The sequence below is a fragment of the Syngnathus leptorhynchus genome, chromosome 20 (genome assembly GCF_054491065.1).
Source record: "Syngnathus leptorhynchus isolate UIUO chromosome 20, UIUO_Slep, whole genome shotgun sequence".
NCBI lineage: Eukaryota > Metazoa > Chordata > Actinopteri > Syngnathiformes > Syngnathidae > Syngnathus > Syngnathus leptorhynchus.
Genome location: NC_141214.1, coordinates 7,190,238 through 7,206,867, shown reverse-complemented (window position 1 = coordinate 7,206,867; position 16,630 = coordinate 7,190,238). Strand labels below are relative to the sequence as shown.

At 47.3% G+C, this 16,630-nt stretch overlaps 3 protein-coding genes across 4 annotated transcripts; all 3 read left to right on the top strand.

Annotated features, from left to right (window-relative positions):
- The first annotated feature begins 27 nt into the window (after positions 1–27).
- atp6v1c1b (ATPase H+ transporting V1 subunit C1b) lies at positions 28–4,214 on the top strand. Its single transcript, XM_085900336.1, has 13 exons — positions 28–244; positions 767–950; positions 1,063–1,130; positions 1,304–1,389; positions 1,474–1,568; positions 1,640–1,731; positions 1,798–1,896; positions 2,242–2,310; positions 2,393–2,485; positions 2,555–2,648; positions 2,723–2,820; positions 3,048–3,171; positions 3,251–4,214. The coding sequence occupies exons 2-13, from the start codon at positions 819–821 to the stop codon at positions 3,347–3,349; spliced, it is 1,149 nt and encodes a 382-aa protein (XP_085756462.1). The 5' UTR covers positions 28–244; positions 767–818; the 3' UTR covers positions 3,350–4,214.
- A 251-nt stretch (positions 4,215–4,465) lies between these two features.
- On the top strand, positions 4,466–6,239 carry LOC147041333 (uncharacterized). Of its 2 annotated transcripts, none has more exons than XM_085901036.1 (3): positions 4,466–4,753; positions 5,096–5,232; positions 5,351–6,239. In XM_085901036.1, exons 1-3 carry the CDS (start codon positions 4,624–4,626, stop codon positions 5,468–5,470), a joined length of 387 nt encoding a protein of 128 aa, XP_085757162.1. In that variant the 5' UTR covers positions 4,466–4,623; the 3' UTR covers positions 5,471–6,239. The 2 variants fall into 2 exon arrangements, with proteins under 2 accessions (XP_085757162.1, XP_085757163.1); XM_085901037.1 differs by having other exon boundaries at positions 5,099–5,232; positions 5,351–6,222.
- Positions 6,240–6,407: 168 nt separating this feature from the next.
- On the top strand, positions 6,408–16,390 carry spire1a (spire-type actin nucleation factor 1a). Its single transcript, XM_085901035.1, has 17 exons — positions 6,408–6,952; positions 8,223–8,257; positions 9,969–10,226; positions 11,351–11,476; positions 11,716–11,790; positions 11,886–12,050; positions 12,109–12,195; positions 12,265–12,394; positions 13,107–13,154; positions 13,241–13,374; positions 13,438–13,516; positions 13,595–13,728; positions 14,350–14,487; positions 14,571–14,641; positions 14,728–14,755; positions 14,830–14,987; positions 15,061–16,390. The coding sequence occupies exons 1-17, from the start codon at positions 6,568–6,570 to the stop codon at positions 15,326–15,328; spliced, it is 2,319 nt and encodes a 772-aa protein (XP_085757161.1). The 5' UTR covers positions 6,408–6,567; the 3' UTR covers positions 15,329–16,390.
- Positions 16,391–16,630: the final 240 nt, after the last annotated feature.

Genomic DNA, 16,630 nt, shown 5'->3' with positions numbered 1-16,630 from the left:
AGCTGTTAAATTCACCGAGCCATTTTTTGTCCCTGAAGGCAGCACAGTGACATGTGCGCATGTGCGAATCATTTCCGTTAATCAGCTGACCGGAGATGCTACCAAGGCTGAATTGAAGGATCTCTGAGTCGCAACGCCGCAATTATCAGTCATATTTGATCATTTTCTGTGATATGAATGGGAATCTGCGACTGTTGGACTGAATCTCACCGAGTCAACAACGGTGAAGCCTGTAAACGTTTCGGTAAGGACGGCGACGAACCAATTGGTAATCGCCGTGACACGGCTAAATGCTAACAGTAGCGAGTACATATTGGTTACGTATCGTTTCAATGTGTTTGTTTCGGACTATTTTTATGTCTAACATACGTCGAGAAACTGTAAATGTCTTCTGATCTGCATGACTGTCATATGACAGTTGCACTTCTCTGACGTCATCACCATGCTGCAGCGGTTGAATGTAACGTGAAATAATAGAAGTGAAAAGAGGAACCAAGTCATGTCGTGAGGATTTCAAATTGCTCACAAGAGGACGTAAAATTAGGTATAATTGCATAAGCGATTGCCATCCAATCATCAAATAAAAGCTACCTACCTATAATAGTGCTCATTTTTTGGTTGACATTGTTGTGGGAGTAGTATGCAGTGATTTGCAGCTGTTATGCATCAACTGTTGTTTTCTTGTTGCTGGCCAATGAAGAGATTTGGAAAAAAAGATACCATTTTAAATAGCAGTCGTCTGTTATTCCCCCCCCAACCACTACAGTGTTCCTCCTGCATTAGTCGAAACCTCCTCGAAGCCCAGCAGTACAGGAGCCATGACGGAATTCTGGTTGATCTCAGCGCCGGGTGAGAAGACGTGTCAGCAAACGTGGGACAAGCTGATGGTGGCCACCACGCGCACCAACAACCTCTCCGCCAACACAAAGTTCAACATTCCCGATCTCAAGGTGAACCAAATGAACTCATGCAGTCCCTCCCTCCCTCCAAAAATACACAGTGGCTAATATATCCGAGGTGGCGTCTGTAGAGCTGAAGTTCTGATTTTGGTGTCTGTGACAGGTGGGCACGCTGGACGTCCTGGTGGGTCTCTCGGATGAGCTGGCCAAGCTGGACACGTTTGTGGAAAGGTGACAAAAACTCATCTGAGCCTGAAATTGTGAAGCTGACAAACGATAATGACATGGAAATGCTGTGAAGATAAACATTCAAAGACATTAAACAAGAAGTCATAAAGAAATAGCAATGTAATGTAGACTTCATTATTATTTGGACCATTCTCTTTTTTTGTGTGTGAACATAGTGTGGTTAAAAAGGTGGCTCAGTACATGGCCGACGTCCTAGAGGACAGCCGAGACAAAGTGCAGGAGAACTTGCTGGCCAACGGACGTAAGACATGGGAACCTCATCCTTGCGTGTTCTTTGCAAAGCACTCGCTCGCCTCGGCAGCGTTGACTCGTTGTGTTTGCGCAGTGGACCTGGTCACGTACATTACCCGATTCCAGTGGGACATGGCCAAGTATCCCATCAAGCAGTCGCTGAAGAACATCTCCGAGATCGTCTCCAAGGTGGTTTGGAGAACGTGGCCGCCTCGTTCCTAAATTTTTCCTCTTCGTTTATATTTCTCGCCATTTGCCAGCAAGCGACACAGATCGACAACGACCTGAAGGCCCGAGCGTCGGCCTACAACAACCTGAAGGGGAACCTGCAGAACCTGGAGAGGAAGAACGCGTGAGTTTTTGTTTGGGAAGTTTGCTTTTGGCAACTTGACTGTAAGGTGCTTCTGACGTCCACTAGGGGGAGCTTGCTGACCAGAAGTCTGGCCGACATTGTGAAAAAAGACGACTTTGTGCTGGACTCGGAGTACCTGGTCACCATGCTGGTGGTTGTTCCCAAGTAGGTTTAGCACGTTTTATTGTCGTGTGTTTGTCTACACTTGTAGCCGCATCATTTGTGTTCATCTCCAGCGGCAATTTTGTGAGGCAGCCTGTGTTGCTTTCTTTGCATATTGTGTTAGCATTAAGCTAGCAGACTTTGGTCAGAGAAGGTTGTTGTGCTCTTTGCTAAGTTTCCTCAGTTTTGGGTTTAGTTTTCCCAAAAACCTAAACGGGGAGTTTTTGCAAGAATTATGTTTCTCCCAAACTACAAACGTATTTTTCTTCTAATTTGTTCACATCGCAAGCGTAAAAATCGGCCATGCAAAAAGGTGCTGAAACTGCTTTTTTTTGGTGCCGTGATCAGAACAAGCTTCGTGGACTGGCAGAAGACATACGAGACCCTGGCAGAGATGGTGGTGCCGCGTTCCACCAAGTAGGCCGTCCGCCTTTCAGACGCCTGCCGCGGGCGGAGCCTCCACGTGCATTGCCGCGCTAAGCAGCTCATCTGTCCCCAGGTTGCTCTTCGAGGACAATGACAGCGGCCTGTTCAGCGTCACGCTCTTTCGCAAGGCTGTGGACGACTTCAAGCACAAGGCCAGGGAAAACAAGTAAACATGCTCAAGATTCCTGTTCTGACCAGACCGCTGCCTCAATGACTGACAAAGTGCCATGTTCAGGTTCACCGTGCGTGACTTCCAGTATAACGAGGAGGAGATGAAGGCCGACAAGGAGGAGATGACGCGGTTGTCCACCGACAAAAAGAAGCAATTTGTGTGTTTGGTGCACGCACGCGCGCACGCTCTTGCTCCTTGCTGCCATTCACCCACCGGTGTCCTCCATTTTAGGGTCCGCTGGTGCGGTGGCTCAAAGTCAACTTCAGCGAGGCCTTCATCGCGTGGATCCACATCAAAGCACTGCGCGTGTTCGTGGAGTCGGTCCTGAGGTCAGCCTGTCCAAAATAGCAACTATATTTTTCAAGATCAGATGTTATAAAGTTAGGATCAAAATATGCAATGTATTCAAGTATAATTGTATGCATTTTTTTAAATATCTTTAGAATGGATATATTTTGACATACATTTGCATATGTTTTTTGACTCTGTTGTTAATTCATACACTGTCAATCAAAATGATTTGAATATGAACAAAATACTAATCGTGTTTTTTCAGGTACGGTCTTCCAGTGAACTTCCAGGCCATGCTGCTGCAACCTAACAAGAAGAACATGAAGAAGCTGCGGGAGGTTCTGTACGACCTCTACAAGCACCTGGACAGCAGCGCTGCCATCATCGACGTAAGCGCAACCGCCTGGTCGCCATTTTGGGTCAATTGCCGGTGTTAGCATTCTTTTTTGAATTGTGCCTCGCTCGCAGGCCTCCATGGACATCCCCGGTCTGAACCTGAGCCAGCAGGAGTACTACCCATACGTTTACTACAAGATAGACTGCAACCTGCTCGACTTCAAAGTTTAGAAGGCGCCCATTTTACATTCCCGCCCTGGTTTGCTTCCTCTTTCCACTGTTCATCATTGTCTAACTTTGGTTGCCACTCCGTTCCACGTATCAAAACCAAGGGGCATCAATTAAAAGTGACCAAACAGTGGCTGTGCGACCTTCCCAACGTGCCCTCCCCTCATCCAAAGATGTCGTTAATACTGCGTTGATATCGTGGCTTCGTCGAGAACATCCGAAAGAGACACAAATGGAGATGAACATGATCAAATATTTATTTTAAGCCTCTAATGAGTCGGTGAAGATTTTATTTGACAGTGACGTGCGTTCTTAATGTGTTTGTTTACAGTTAGATGTTGATCATTGTGCCCCCCCCCCCCCCCCCAGTGAAAGCAATATATTTGCTAACTGTGCGCTCCTCTTGACTCTGTATATTTGATCGCTCATCATCGTTTGCGTGGCTACTGTAATGACGCTCTCATAGAAATGTCAATATATTTAAAAAGAAAGCAAAATAGGAATAAATGTGAAAACAATTACTGACATGTAAAGCTGACTGCTCAATTTGATTTTTTTTTTCCCCCAATATTTCCAAGATGAAAATCACAAGACAAAAATATGAATACAATGAAGTAAGTATTTATTGTTCTCTCAAGGAAGAAATGTTTGTTCTAATTTACCACTTCATTTAAATATTTGTAATTAAGAGTCATTTATTTAATTGTTTTTAATCTTAGGACTTGATTCTGATATTTCATATATCACCTGTACCTAATAAATGAGCCCAGGCGTTATTGTTGTGCGATGTACTGAATAACTTGACCAGAGTATTATTTTCATTGGGTGTGTCTAATAAATTGTTTCAAGCGTGAACTGACGTAATAATAATATGGACTAAACATAAGTAGCTTTCTAAGTTGTACTAAATTGTTCTGCGCATTAGCTTTGTAGGGTGTAGCTAATAATAAGAAGGGTAATTCTCCCTTGGTTAAGCGTCCCGAATGTTTTGTCCGGTAAACGACGATGACAACGGCGATGACGGTGACGACATTGACGTTCAGCAAATCAGCGTCACCGGGTTGACTCAGACCCGCCCCTCGGATGACGCACGGCGTGTGCTCAGGCAGGCAGGTCAGCCAGCATCACCGTTGCAGCAGCAAAGCCAGTAGCACAAGTGAGCACACCCTCCCACGGACGGCGGACGAGCGCGTTCGCGACGTCGTCATGAAGCGCGCAAGGACGTGAGTAGGCCCAGGCCGCCGCCGCCGCCGCCGCCTTGGGCGCACCTGTGGCGGATGATGGGCTGCGGGGGGAGCAGGGCGGATGCGATCATCGAGCCCAGGTACCACGAGAGCTGGACTAGGGACACCGAGTCGACGTGGCTCACAAACACCGACGTGGAGGCCCCTCTGCCGGTTGCCACTAGTAAGAATGTCGTCTTTTTTTCTGTTCTTAAAAACACCGCTTTTAACCTCTTGTGGAAAGCAGTGGCGTGTAACCTGTTAGCAGTATAGGGCCTTCCAACTGTCTGATCGTCATTAGACATTTTTAGCCAGCCAGTCAGGCTGTACTATTTTGATGCCAATTTCATGGTTTATTGAGCTTGCAGCAGGTAGATGTGGATGAGGAAGGTAAGTAGAGATATAGCCTGCTGTCTATATAAAAAAAAAATGGAACCAAGGTGTTTATCTGGCAGGCAAAAAATCATTTACAGTAAATGGAGCAAGACATTTTCCTCCGTTTAAGCCAGCAGTTAATTGTCGTCAGCAGGTAAGGCGTTCGAGGCGGGTCTGCGTGAGAAGAGAATGGTGACCACGGGCACCCAGTGCGGGAAGCAGACGCTCACCAACACCGCTAACGTGGGCTGCAACCACCATAGGATACCCAGACGCTCCTTCAGTGAAGTAAGGCTTTCCGATACGCCACATTTCGTTCACATTACAACTTTGGCATTCAAACTTTTCAAGATGACTTTGAAGCTAATCTCTGTGTGCAGGTTCTGAACTTTCTTTCTAATTGCAGCAAGCCAGTCGCGATTCTAAGCGCAAGACCTCCAAGGAGAGCGGCCCTTTGAGCAAGGACGGTCAGTCCATCAGTGGCGGCGATGACGACGAGCCTATCGAAGTGTGTGACGAGACGTGAACGCCGACCGTAGCTCCGCCACCGTCGAGATGACAATAGCCCAGAAAGCCCCGGGGTCACTCGGGTCTCCAAAGGGCTTGGAATGCTGCCATCTTGTGTGCCCCCTTGCCCCTCGCATGCCAAAGCAAAGCTGGCAGTCAGGGAGCGGATTACTGTGCCACACCGCTGCAATGGGCTTCACTTTTGTGTGCATGTGTTCCCCTTTCAGTGCATTAGGTGACTGATTGTTTTTCAAAAGAAACCAGAAGTGCTGTCTTTTTTTTTTTTTAAGAATCTGCAAGATGTTGAAAAGCACCCGCATGTGCCTACACTTCATCTGAACAAATCCTTGTGCGTGTGCATGAGTGTTTTCCGTTTTTGTTGGTCATTGGGACTGTTGTGTCTGTACATGACGTGTGTGTGTGTGTGTGGGGGGGGGTGTAAACACAAAATACTAATTTGTGCATACAAAACATTTTTTTGTGCACACACAATACCACAAATAAATAAGAAATACTTATTTATGTGCACAGAAAGCTACCAAAATACCTATATGTGTGCTCGGAAAAGTATTTTTTTGTATATTTATTTCTATGTCATGTCTGGGGCTGTGCAGTCATGTTTTGTGCATGTCAAAAAATCAAGGCTAAACCTGTTTGAGCCACCAAAACAAACTGGTGCCATGTGCAGTGTGGCCACTAAACGGCGCTAGTATTTTTCTTTGACAGGCAAATCCAATCGGCGCTTTTAGTTTCGACGGAGATTTAATAAAACGTCAAAAGAGGTGGTAACCGTGTGATTAGTTATTAATCTACCATGAAAATAACTATCACCACAAACAAATGACACAGGACGAAGATTGTATTTAAAAATCCAATTCAATGATAAGCTTATTCTTGTGGCGCAATTGCATTTCGGTTTGGGATCTGATCGGCACTAGGACCGCGCGGAAGGCTGTCAGCTAGCTTGTATGGACTCCCTGCAGTCGACGCGTCACCCAGCTCACATTCGAGCAACGGCTAACAGCTGAGTAGCAACATTCGTATCTATCTCCGCGTCAAAACGCCCCAAACCCAATTTATTTGCAATCGAGCTTTCATCGCTGTCGGTATGCCGCTATGTCCAAGCGACCTGTTGGCAACGACGGGCAGCTGACTTCACCGAGCTTTACCCGCGTCTTCGCCGCCGTCTTGAGCTCCTCAGCTAGCGGCGACGTCAACATGGACGCGGCGGGCACCGAGGAGGCGCAGGTGGAAATGGACGTTTCCCTGGCCCAAATTCTCGCGCTCTACAACCAGCCCATAAACGAGGAGCAAGCCTGGGCCGTGTGCTACCAGTGTTGCCGAACGTTGGCGGCGGGGCGGCCCCGGCGAAAGGGGTCCAAGAGCGGTGGCGGCGGCGGCGGCGGTGTTGGAGGGGACACCCTGCGGAGGATCGAGGGACCCGGGGACGTATGGCTTGGCCGGGACGGCACCGTCACGCTGCACTGTGAACGTACCACAGGTGACACATTAAAGCAGAAATCTTAACACTGCGCAGGGAGAGTTTCAAATTTGCAGAATGTTGTGATTTGATGGAGTGCTTGTGCACTCGATGCTCAGTAAACAATGTATCACGTGATGGGGGGGGCATCTTGTTTTGCAGTCTTTGACAGGAAAAAACGCAGCTAAGCCAAAAATAGCCCGAAAGCTAACATGCTGAAATACCTCCAATAATATAGTCACGAATGTCAAGGTTACCAGTTTGTGCATGTCAACGTGCCTTCAAAGCCTTTGCAGCCACGTCAAACATAGCAGAAACACGTTTAGCATCAGTTGGAAAGACATTGTTTAAAAGGAAAACAAAAACAGCCCGAAGCCAATTTTACTAGGCAACACAGACGCACACGTCTACGAAAGTTCGTCATGACTTCAAAAAAGTAGTTACGCTTGAAAACACATTAAAAGCTTGACAGCTGGTCTGGAGCAACCATTTTAGGATAACTTGCGGGGGTTCTTCAAAGCAAACTAGTCTCTAAATGCTAGTTAGACTTGGGAAGATGTGTCTGTCATGAGTAGCCTCACAAAAAAAAGTCTCAGGAAGCCACGTTCCAAAAAACATAGGAAGTCTGACATTTTAGTTTCACACAGCTTGTTTCCACAAGTCCTTCAAACTCAAACTAGTCAGCGCCTGGACCTATTGGGAAGTTGGAGAATAAATAACATCTCCAAATGTCAATTGATATAAAAATGGTAGGAAACAACAGTATGGTCAGCTTGCCAACTGAATGATGTTGCTAAGTGAAGCACAACAACAAAAATGTCCAACCTGCCATTGTCTCACATTTTGCTGTCTGCTGGAGCTTGACAAAAATAGTTCTGTTTGCGTTGCTTCCTATGGGAAAATGTTCTTTGTGAGGTGGACTCTGCCAACACAGAGCTCCCTGTGTCCCTCCTGCCTTCGTTAATGGATGACTCTTATTTTCTCTGCCGTCTCAATTTGCAGCGAGGAAGCTCAACTGGGCTGGCTGCATGGGAACAAAATTCACATGATTGTAATCAAATGGGCCGGCTCTATTATACTATTTGACTTTTTTGACAAAGTTTTAGAAAGGGTTTTGGCAAAATAATCTTTTTTTCTAAAATAGTTTTACAAAGGTATATTCTTGAATCAAAATTAAATCCAGGAAACTCTAGAGCTTGTGTGTACTGGAATGTTCCGCACTCACTCTTCTGTCATTGCACAATTGGGCATGAATAATACAAATAACAGTTTTTGTGTTCTGCTCTTTCAGATAAATACGTATCGACACCGCCGTCGTCACTGGAGGTGAGTGTCACGCTTGCTCGCCCTGCACGCACCGCACACACAACACGAGCGCAGTGTGGAGTCGTCCGAACATAGACAGAGGAAGCCAAAAAGATGCAGAAAGTCGTCTGTTTGAAAGTTTGCACGTCTGAGCTTGAGTGACCTCTTTGTCTCGCAGCCTTTTCAACTCAATCGATCGATCGATCCGCTCGTGTTTCACTTTGAGCTCATATTAGCCCAGGCCCGTCTTGCCTTTGCGCACACGCGTCAACATCTGCAAAAAAGCCCGGACAAGTGGCTCGAGTAGCTCCAATTCAGTTGCGTTGTTCAACTAGCTCAATCGCTGCTCCTTTAACTGGCAAGACCAACTTTTATTTATTCATGTAATCGTTGCAAACGAGGCCCGTGTCTCGGTGCATCGTGAGGTTTTGGAAGCCGAGCCAAAAGATAATGTGGAACCAGTTTTTCTGTCTCTTGAGTGTTTCTCTTCCTTGTTCTTGACAGGTGACTCTCCCTTCCGTGTTGTGTCTCGTATTTTGTCCTATGGATTACGCAATTATATAATATGAGACTAGGCGAGACGGTATTTATCTCTCCGGGCAAGGATTATGCAGAGATAAATCGTAAAAAATTTGGCTTTACAGTCTTAAAGGCCAGGGCACGGTTTGATGCCACCGTGGTCCTCAAGAACTGGATCCTGGCCAACTGGTACTCATGCTTGAAGGAGACCGTAGCCCACTGTTATGTGTTGTGCTATTCCCCATAGAACAGACCTTAGCCCACTCTTCTTGATGTCCAATGAATAACCTCTTCAAATGAATGAGCTTGCTGACGAGTTTAGCCCACTATTATTTCAAATATTTTTGTTGTCTGTGAAAGCAGAATGTCAGAAATAATCCAAATGCACCAAAGCCAGAAAATCATTTTTAAAAGCGTCAGCATTCATGTTGACTTTGAAGGCAAACTCAATCATCTGTGGAGGAGAGTGCGAGTGGCAATTTACCCGCTTGTCAACAATTCAGCCACTTCTTTAGTAGACCAGCAAGTCAACGCCCTGTGACTTACACTCCTCTACCAGTTCCTGCTCCCTGGCACAGCCAGGCCACGCGCCCTTGCACCTGGCGTTGTCTTGCTTGCACAAGGTTGGAGCGGCTTGTTTCATTTGGCTTTGTTTAAAATCCTGTTGAACACTGCAACTTTGCCCACTTGAGACGTATGTAAATGAGACACATCGTATTGAAATGGCATGTGAAAAATGGCTCACACAACAGGCATGGGGATTTCTTTTTCTTATTCAACCGCTTGACAAAATGTCAGCCATGCTATGGGAACAATGGAAATATGAGGCAGAACTGGTTCTGCGCATTCTTTGCAAGGTTGCCACCTAAGTGCTCCTTTCTTCTGAAAGGTTCCAAAATTTGTCTCGAGTAATCTTTTGTAAATACCGTAATTTTTGGACTATAAGTGGCGATTTTTTAATCTTAGTTTGGGTGGGGGGGCGACATACTGAGGAGCGACTTGTATGTGAATTTTTTTTCCCCCCCTACCCCAAGGACCAAAACCATAGCTGTTGTATATACTCTGGTGTTTCTCAAGACTCACAGCTTGAGCCACTGCTATTTATGTTGTGGTGTCCCACGAGGATTCCTCCTTAGCCTGCTGTACTTTATACTGTACATGCGGTCTCAATCTAATTCATCTTCAGCCTCGTTGTATCCTTGCGTGGCCACAGGTGATGGACTCGCTGGGTGTGATGATCTACAAGGCCCTGGACTATGGCCTGAAGGAGAACGAGGAGCGTGAGCTGAGTCCACCGTTGGAACGCCTCATCGACATGATGACCAACGCGCAGGAGGCGCGGAGCGACGACGCCTGCCCCGATGAGGGCTACGAGGCCACCGAGGAGGAGGAAGAGGACGAGGAGGAGCTGGCCGTCTCAACTTCGGCCGGCGCCGTCAGCCAAATACGAAGCTACCGCGACTTGATCTCGGTACGACTTGAACCGCCAGTTAGCTTAAGTGGCTGCTAGAACACTATTGATGGTGTGGTGTACACGAAGGATCGCTCCTTATTATTGCCTATGTATAATGTACAATTGAGCTCAAACTTGTTTCAAAGAGTTTTTCTCAAGTTCCATCCCAATTACCTTGACGCGATAGCCCCCTTCCTTCCAAGCCTTCCCTCATTCTTTCGTGCAGCTGATAGCGCCCGTCACGCTGTACATTCCGGCCCTGTAAACACACTTGGTATTTCCAGCGCAGTAAGCTGAGGGAATATTCACAGGCTTAGTTCCTCATAGTGGACGCTGTGTCGTGGCACGCACGAACGCACGCACGAACGCACGCACGCACACTCATTGAATGGGTGTGCTTTGCTTTGCGTTGCATTTCATTGGCATGACTGCATTGGCTGAAATCCTGCGCTGATATCAGTCCCTTGTGTAACACTTAGATTTTGTTGTATTCCACGTGTTATGATGCTTATCTATGGTGGGAAGCCTTTAAATATTCCTCTGGTAGTTCTTCTGTTCAGTTGGCATTGTTCTCAAGCGGAGCTCGCCACTTCAGTCAGTCACTTCCGAATGTGTCACAATCTCGGAGCATCGAATTCCAAGCCAGATCATTATTTGCAATTTAGATCTACGTCGGGGTAAAGCCACCTTACGGCAATGGGTGGTTCCTTAAGTTTCAAAGGAACATTTTTGGTGCACAGTCACAACAGTCACACGTGATGCAACAGCAAATGTCTCAGCTTATTGTTGCAATCATTCCTGCCATAATTGCTGCTAAGCATCTTAAAGGGCAAACTTGTCACTGCGACTGGACTGTCAACTTTTTCTTTCACGTGACCTCTAGGGCACATTCTGAAGTTTTTGATTTCAATGACATTTTCTATCTAATGTGCTATTGCTATAGCAAAAAAAAAAAATACCCCACCATTGCATCATGATCTTATCATTTAATTAGATTGTGTATTAGTTTGTTTATTAAAATGTCAATTGTCTTTGGGGGGGGGGGATCACAAATTGTGGCAAGAATTTGACTGAGGTAGCAGTTCTTGTATGCTCCATTTCTTGTTGATGATATGTTCTTGTTTTTGGGACCCCTTCTTCAGCTATGTTCCTCGCACCTGCCGAGTCCCTCGGATGCCCCGGACCACTACCAGGCTGTGTGCCGCGCCCTCTACGCTGAGTCGCGGGAACTGTGCACCTTCCTAGAGAAGATCAAGAATGCCAAGGAGGTAAAAAGTCTCACGTATGCCAAGTTTCAGCACTCGGAGATGGCGGCCGGCGTGGCCGGCGGGTCACCTTCTGACAACTATTTGAGGAGCTTAGCTGAGGGGCCCCGCCAAGTGATGCTAATAAGTAACCGCGCTGCTGCGCATACCAGCCAATTAAAATGTTACACAACCGGACTCTCGGTCACCTGTTGTTTTTGTACATTTGCTAGAATTTGGTATTCTTTGAATTCTTTTGGCAGAATCTTCGCAAAATGGAAGGCGAGACCCTCCAACAACCTGCTCGAGACTTGGATGAGCTCCAAAATGCAGATTGGGTAAGGAGAACACACACACACACACACACACACACACACATCTATCTGGTACAAGAACAACAAATGTCCTGACTGTTGTTTCCCCTGCGCGACAGGCCCGGTTCTGGGTCCAGGTGATGCGAGACCTCCGCCACGGCGTCAAGCTAAAGAAGGTGCAAGAACGTCAGTACAACCCACTGCCCATTGAGTACCAACTGACGCCTTATGAGATGCTCATGGATGACATCCGCTCCAAGCGCTACAAGCTTCGCAAAGTCATGGTAAGCACTTTGTTTTGTGTTAGCGACGAGACAATGATGATATCTTTTGACCCACCAGGTGAACGGCGACATTCCGCCGAGGCTTAAGAAGAGCGCCCACGAGGTCATCCTTGAGTTCATCAGGTCACGGCCGCCTCTGAATCCGGTGAGTCAACGCGTGACTCAATTGCGAATCGACGACACGCACGTTGAGCTCTCGGCGCGGTTTTGTCAGGTGTCGGCCCGCAAACTGAAGCCTACGCCGCCGAGGCCGCAGAGCCTCCACGAACGGCTGCTGGAGGACATCAAGACGGAGAGGAAGCTTAGGCCCGTCTCGCCGGACACCACCCGCCGGACCCGTCTGGGTGAGAGCGCGCGCGCGCGCACACTTTATTCTTGAGAAATACACAATAAAAGGCCATCCGCGCTATTAGTTGCTAATTAAATTGCAAGGGCATCATTGTGCCTCGTGCTGGTGCCGCTTGTTGCGTAATACTGCGTATGGAAGCAGTTAGGAGAAGCGACGCGTCTTCACTTGGCCTTGTTTTTCCTCCAACCTGCAAACAAACGTGTCAGTCGTTCGTTCGCTTATCACGTCTTACAGCTTTGACTCGTCAGGTAAAAAGTTTCCCTCACCGCCGTCCGTCCCCTGTCAAGACCTTCTTGTTCTGCTATTCTTAGGCCCAGCTTTTTTTGTGTGTGTGTGTGTTTTTAATTGTATTTCTTTCTTTATTTTTTAAGTCACAAACACACCCTTGTTCTATTTGTGTGTCTGGTGCATATTGTCCAAGTATGTGCATTCAACACACCCGCAGCGTCTCAACTCCACTCAAAACATTGGTTACACCCGCCGAGGAATATGTCCAATTACGTAATCTGCGTGTGCGTCTGAGATGCCGACGTGCCGCGACGCATCACGGCGCCGACCTCAATCCTGCTCTCGTTCCCCGGCTCGCATCCCTCTTGTATCTGCCACCTGGCTTTAGGCACTCCCAATGCTTGTTGACTGGCCAGCCAAAGCAGCGATCTGATGCGGGAGAGCCATTTTGTCTCATACGTGATTGTTTTCATTCACAGGTGCCGGGAAAAGCATCAGCACGCCTCACAATTTGTGCCACACTTCAGGTACGCAACAGATAAAAAGGCTCACTTTTGACCGATGTGACTCTTCGTGTTGCTCACGGCTGACTACTTTTGCCTTTGCCTCTCAGACAGCCCCGACGCTCCCCGCAAGATGGCCGTCAGCACTCAGTCGCTGGCGCGGGGCTCGGCCAACCAGCTCAGCCAAAGGAAGAGACTCCTGCGGGCGCCCACGCTGGCCGAACTGGAGAGCTCCGACTCCGACGTAGGACGCCGCTGCCGTGACCTGCTTCCCGTGCGCATTTGAATTGAGCTAACTTGTCCGCAGGAGGAGACGACGCAGAGCAGCTCCAGCGCCGCCGCGTCCATGATGGACATCTCGCCCGATTCTACCAAAGGCAAGAAATGTAAGCGTGACAACAAATGATAAGCGACGATGTCGGCCTCTCCTCATAATTCCAAGCGGCGCTGCTTCCTGTTTGCAGCTCCGCCCAACTTCCTGTCCGCCACGCCACTTCGGGACAAGCTCCAGCCGTCGGCTTCCTTACGCCGCCGCTCCGTGGAAAAGGAGGCGGCGGCCAACGTGGCGGCGCCGTCCAGACAGAGTTCCAAGTCTCTGGTACGTGGCTGCTTAGCGCCTGTAAAGCAATGGCGCCAGCGCGGACATCACATTATTTAATGAGTACCCTGGCATTGGTAAGCCTTTGCCTTGACTGGCCCACTTCCTGTTTTCACGCTGCAGCTGATGGACAACAGCGGCAAGGTAACACCCCCCCACCCTGCCAATTTTGCTTATCACGGGTCTGCACTGTAATGCGCTGCGGCTCCTTTCGAATTACAAAGCATAAAATGAATGAGTCTTGAAAAACATGAGGAGTTTATGGAAGTGCGCCCATTAGCTGCACTCTGACTCTAATTATGACATCATGCGAGAGGTATTAGTACATTCAAAGTGCAACTTTGTCATTCAAAAGGCTCTCGCTTATTTTGTGAATGTCCCTCTCTGTGCTGTTCAGGGCACGCGGTATGTCAAACAAACCAAAAAACGAATCATTTACGCAATTTGGCCCATCCCACTTTGCACGATCCAAATCAGCGTCCTCATTTTGTCATCACAGCAATGAATCGTCCCGTTGTCATTTTGGACCCACTCATCATCAACACATCGGCGAATGTTTTTTTTTTTCTGATGTTTTGAGCGTGGTCACAGCACAAATGACACTCCCGTGCCGTCCCTCAGGAAGAGTACCGCTTCCCGGTGGAGTGCCTGGCGCTGACGGTGGAGGAGGTGATGCACATCCGCCAGGTGCTGGTCAAAGCCGAGCTGGAGAAGTTCCAGCAGTACAAGGACGTCTACTCGGCGCTGAAGAAAGGGAAGGTGCGAGCCAGCCGGTGTCACCCTGCTCTGCTTTTTGCCGCACGCTGGCTGGCATCCATCAATGCGGATTGTTTTCTTTTTAGCTTTGCTTCTCATGTCGCGTCAAGAGGTTCTCTTTCTTCACTTGGTCGTACACCTGCCAGTTCTGCAAGAGGTAAAGGCAACTCGTTTTTTTTATTTATTATGATCAAACTGCCGTTGAGAAGGAAAAGCGATGACTGATTCTGTTTTATTTTCCAGGCCCGTGTGCTCGCAGTGCTCCACAAAGGTAACATTTTGTTTTTGTCAGACTTAGTGACTTAGTCTGATCTCGTAGATGTTTTACGGCAAACTTCTCCTTAGATACGTCTTCCTTCCAAGCCCTATGCCACGTTGCCCATCTACACCTTGGGGCCCGGCGCGACGGCTAAAGACGTCGCGGTAGCATGTACGGCCTCATCCGAGACGGGGACGCAGTCGTTCGGGTCGGCCCAGAACCGCCGCAGCCTGCGCATCTCCAAGTCGGTCTCCATACGTCAAATCTATGAACCCGAATGAATCGATGACGAGCGAGCGACTGACTATCTTCCTCAGGTTCTCCGAGGACGGCGAGGATGACTCGTCCCCTCCGCCGCGGGACGACCTGGACCTCCCCAAGGAGTTGACGGAGAACTGGGCCTCCACAGAGGTGTGCGTGGACTGCAAGAAGTTCATCACGGAGATCATCTCATCCAGCAAGCGCAGCCTTAACGCGGCCAGCAAGCGGGCGCGCCTCCACCGCCAGAATCGCTCCTTTTACCGCAGCTCAGCGGTCTCCGTCGACTTCCGGCCCTCGCCGCGCATCGACATCCACGAGGTGTAGACCGCCGCAACAGAAAAACACGCTTGCCAAAGTCACGTCCCCTTGATCCGGGAAAAAACGAACAAACTGGAGAATGTAAAAGCCGAATGATGAATGAAGGAAAGATGGACACAAGTAGTTGTACATAGCGTCCCGCCAAGTTTTCCAAGTAGCACTCAGGAACAACAAGCGATGGTCACCACCCTCAGGTTGCCCCCCTCCACCGACGTCTTCTCTCTTTTACCAAATCGCCCTTGTTTGTTTTTTGTTTTGTTTTTCACAACTACATTTCTTTGTCATGAATCCAATTATACTAAATAAGCATTTGTTGACCACGTCTCATGATGTAATTGGATAACAAGAGCATTCCAGATTTTCTTCAAATATGCCCCCCAAAAAAATAAAATATATATATATATATACCAAATGATTTGGGAGGGTGGACATTTCCCTGCAAATGCGTATTTTATGTGTAGTTAATAAGTACTCTCATTTTACGTAGCTCTCGTTTACAGATTTCCCCCAATTTATTTTTCTACTTTTTGTCGTGCCTGGTGCCAAATTGCTCAGTTTTCTTGTTGTACATAGTGTACATGTATTGAGTGCTATGGAATCATCAGCGGGATGGATGATTGGCTGCTGCTTCTGCTTCTGCTTCCGCTTCCGTTTCTGCTCTGATTGTTGTACATGCCGCTTCGGATGGAAAACAACTTTTAAGAGGATCAAATGTTTATGTCAAATCATAGTCTTTATTTTGTGTTCAAAACAACTCCTGCGTCTTCTATTTAATTATTTATGTTGGGCAAAAGCTTAATAATTATTATCTTTCAAGCCCAGGGTTCCTCCATGGACACAAAGCAAACTTGATTGTTGAAGACGTTTAAAAGCGTTGAATGACCTTTGTGACTCAACAACAAACAAAAACAAAACCAGCGGATCCTGTTCTAGAATGACTCTTATGTTCTCATCAAACCTGATCTGATTTTTAGGCTCCTGCCAGGCTAAGCATGCTTCGATTGTCTTTTCATTTTTTGTTTTGTTTTTTCAATGAAAGAAATTAACAATAAAAACTTGGATTTCTCATGTTTGACTCAGTATGTGTAAATAATAGGCATTGACACGGTGTACCATTTTTAAACTGTATAGTATGTACTTAGATTGTCAGTTTTTATTTTAAAGTATGAAACTCAAGTCCTTTTCCCAATAACATTTGACTTAAATATATTTGACATATATTTTTTAAAAACCTATTCATAGAGCATTTCTATCGATGCATGATTTTAATGCTCTCTAGTGGCGGAATAAGTCTCGTAAAATTGTATT

Bases quoted from the DNA above. Each gene is read 5' to 3' on its own strand.
- atp6v1c1b (XM_085900336.1), top strand. From the start codon at position 819: ATGACGGAATTCTGGTTGATCTCAGCGCCGGGTGAGAAGACGTGTCAG. The intron at 1,390-1,473 runs GTAAGACATGGG...GTGTTTGCGCAG, and splicing joins GAACTTGCTGGCCAACGGAC to TGGACCTGGTCACGTACATT. The intron at 1,732-1,797 runs GTGAGTTTTTGT...GACGTCCACTAG, and splicing joins AACCTGGAGAGGAAGAACGC to GGGGAGCTTGCTGACCAGAA.
- LOC147041333 (XM_085901036.1), top strand. From the start codon at position 4,624: ATGATGGGCTGCGGGGGGAGCAGGGCGGATGCGATCATCGAGCCCAGG. The intron at 4,754-5,095 runs GTAAGAATGTCG...AATTGTCGTCAG, and splicing joins CCCTCTGCCGGTTGCCACTA to CAGGTAAGGCGTTCGAGGCG. The intron at 5,233-5,350 runs GTAAGGCTTTCC...TTCTAATTGCAG, and splicing joins CCAGACGCTCCTTCAGTGAA to CAAGCCAGTCGCGATTCTAA.
- spire1a (XM_085901035.1), top strand. From the start codon at position 6,568: ATGTCCAAGCGACCTGTTGGCAACGACGGGCAGCTGACTTCACCGAGC. The intron at 13,155-13,240 runs GTACGCAACAGA...TTTGCCTCTCAG, and splicing joins CAATTTGTGCCACACTTCAG to ACAGCCCCGACGCTCCCCGC. The intron at 14,488-14,570 runs GTGCGAGCCAGC...TTTTCTTTTTAG, and splicing joins CGGCGCTGAAGAAAGGGAAG to CTTTGCTTCTCATGTCGCGT.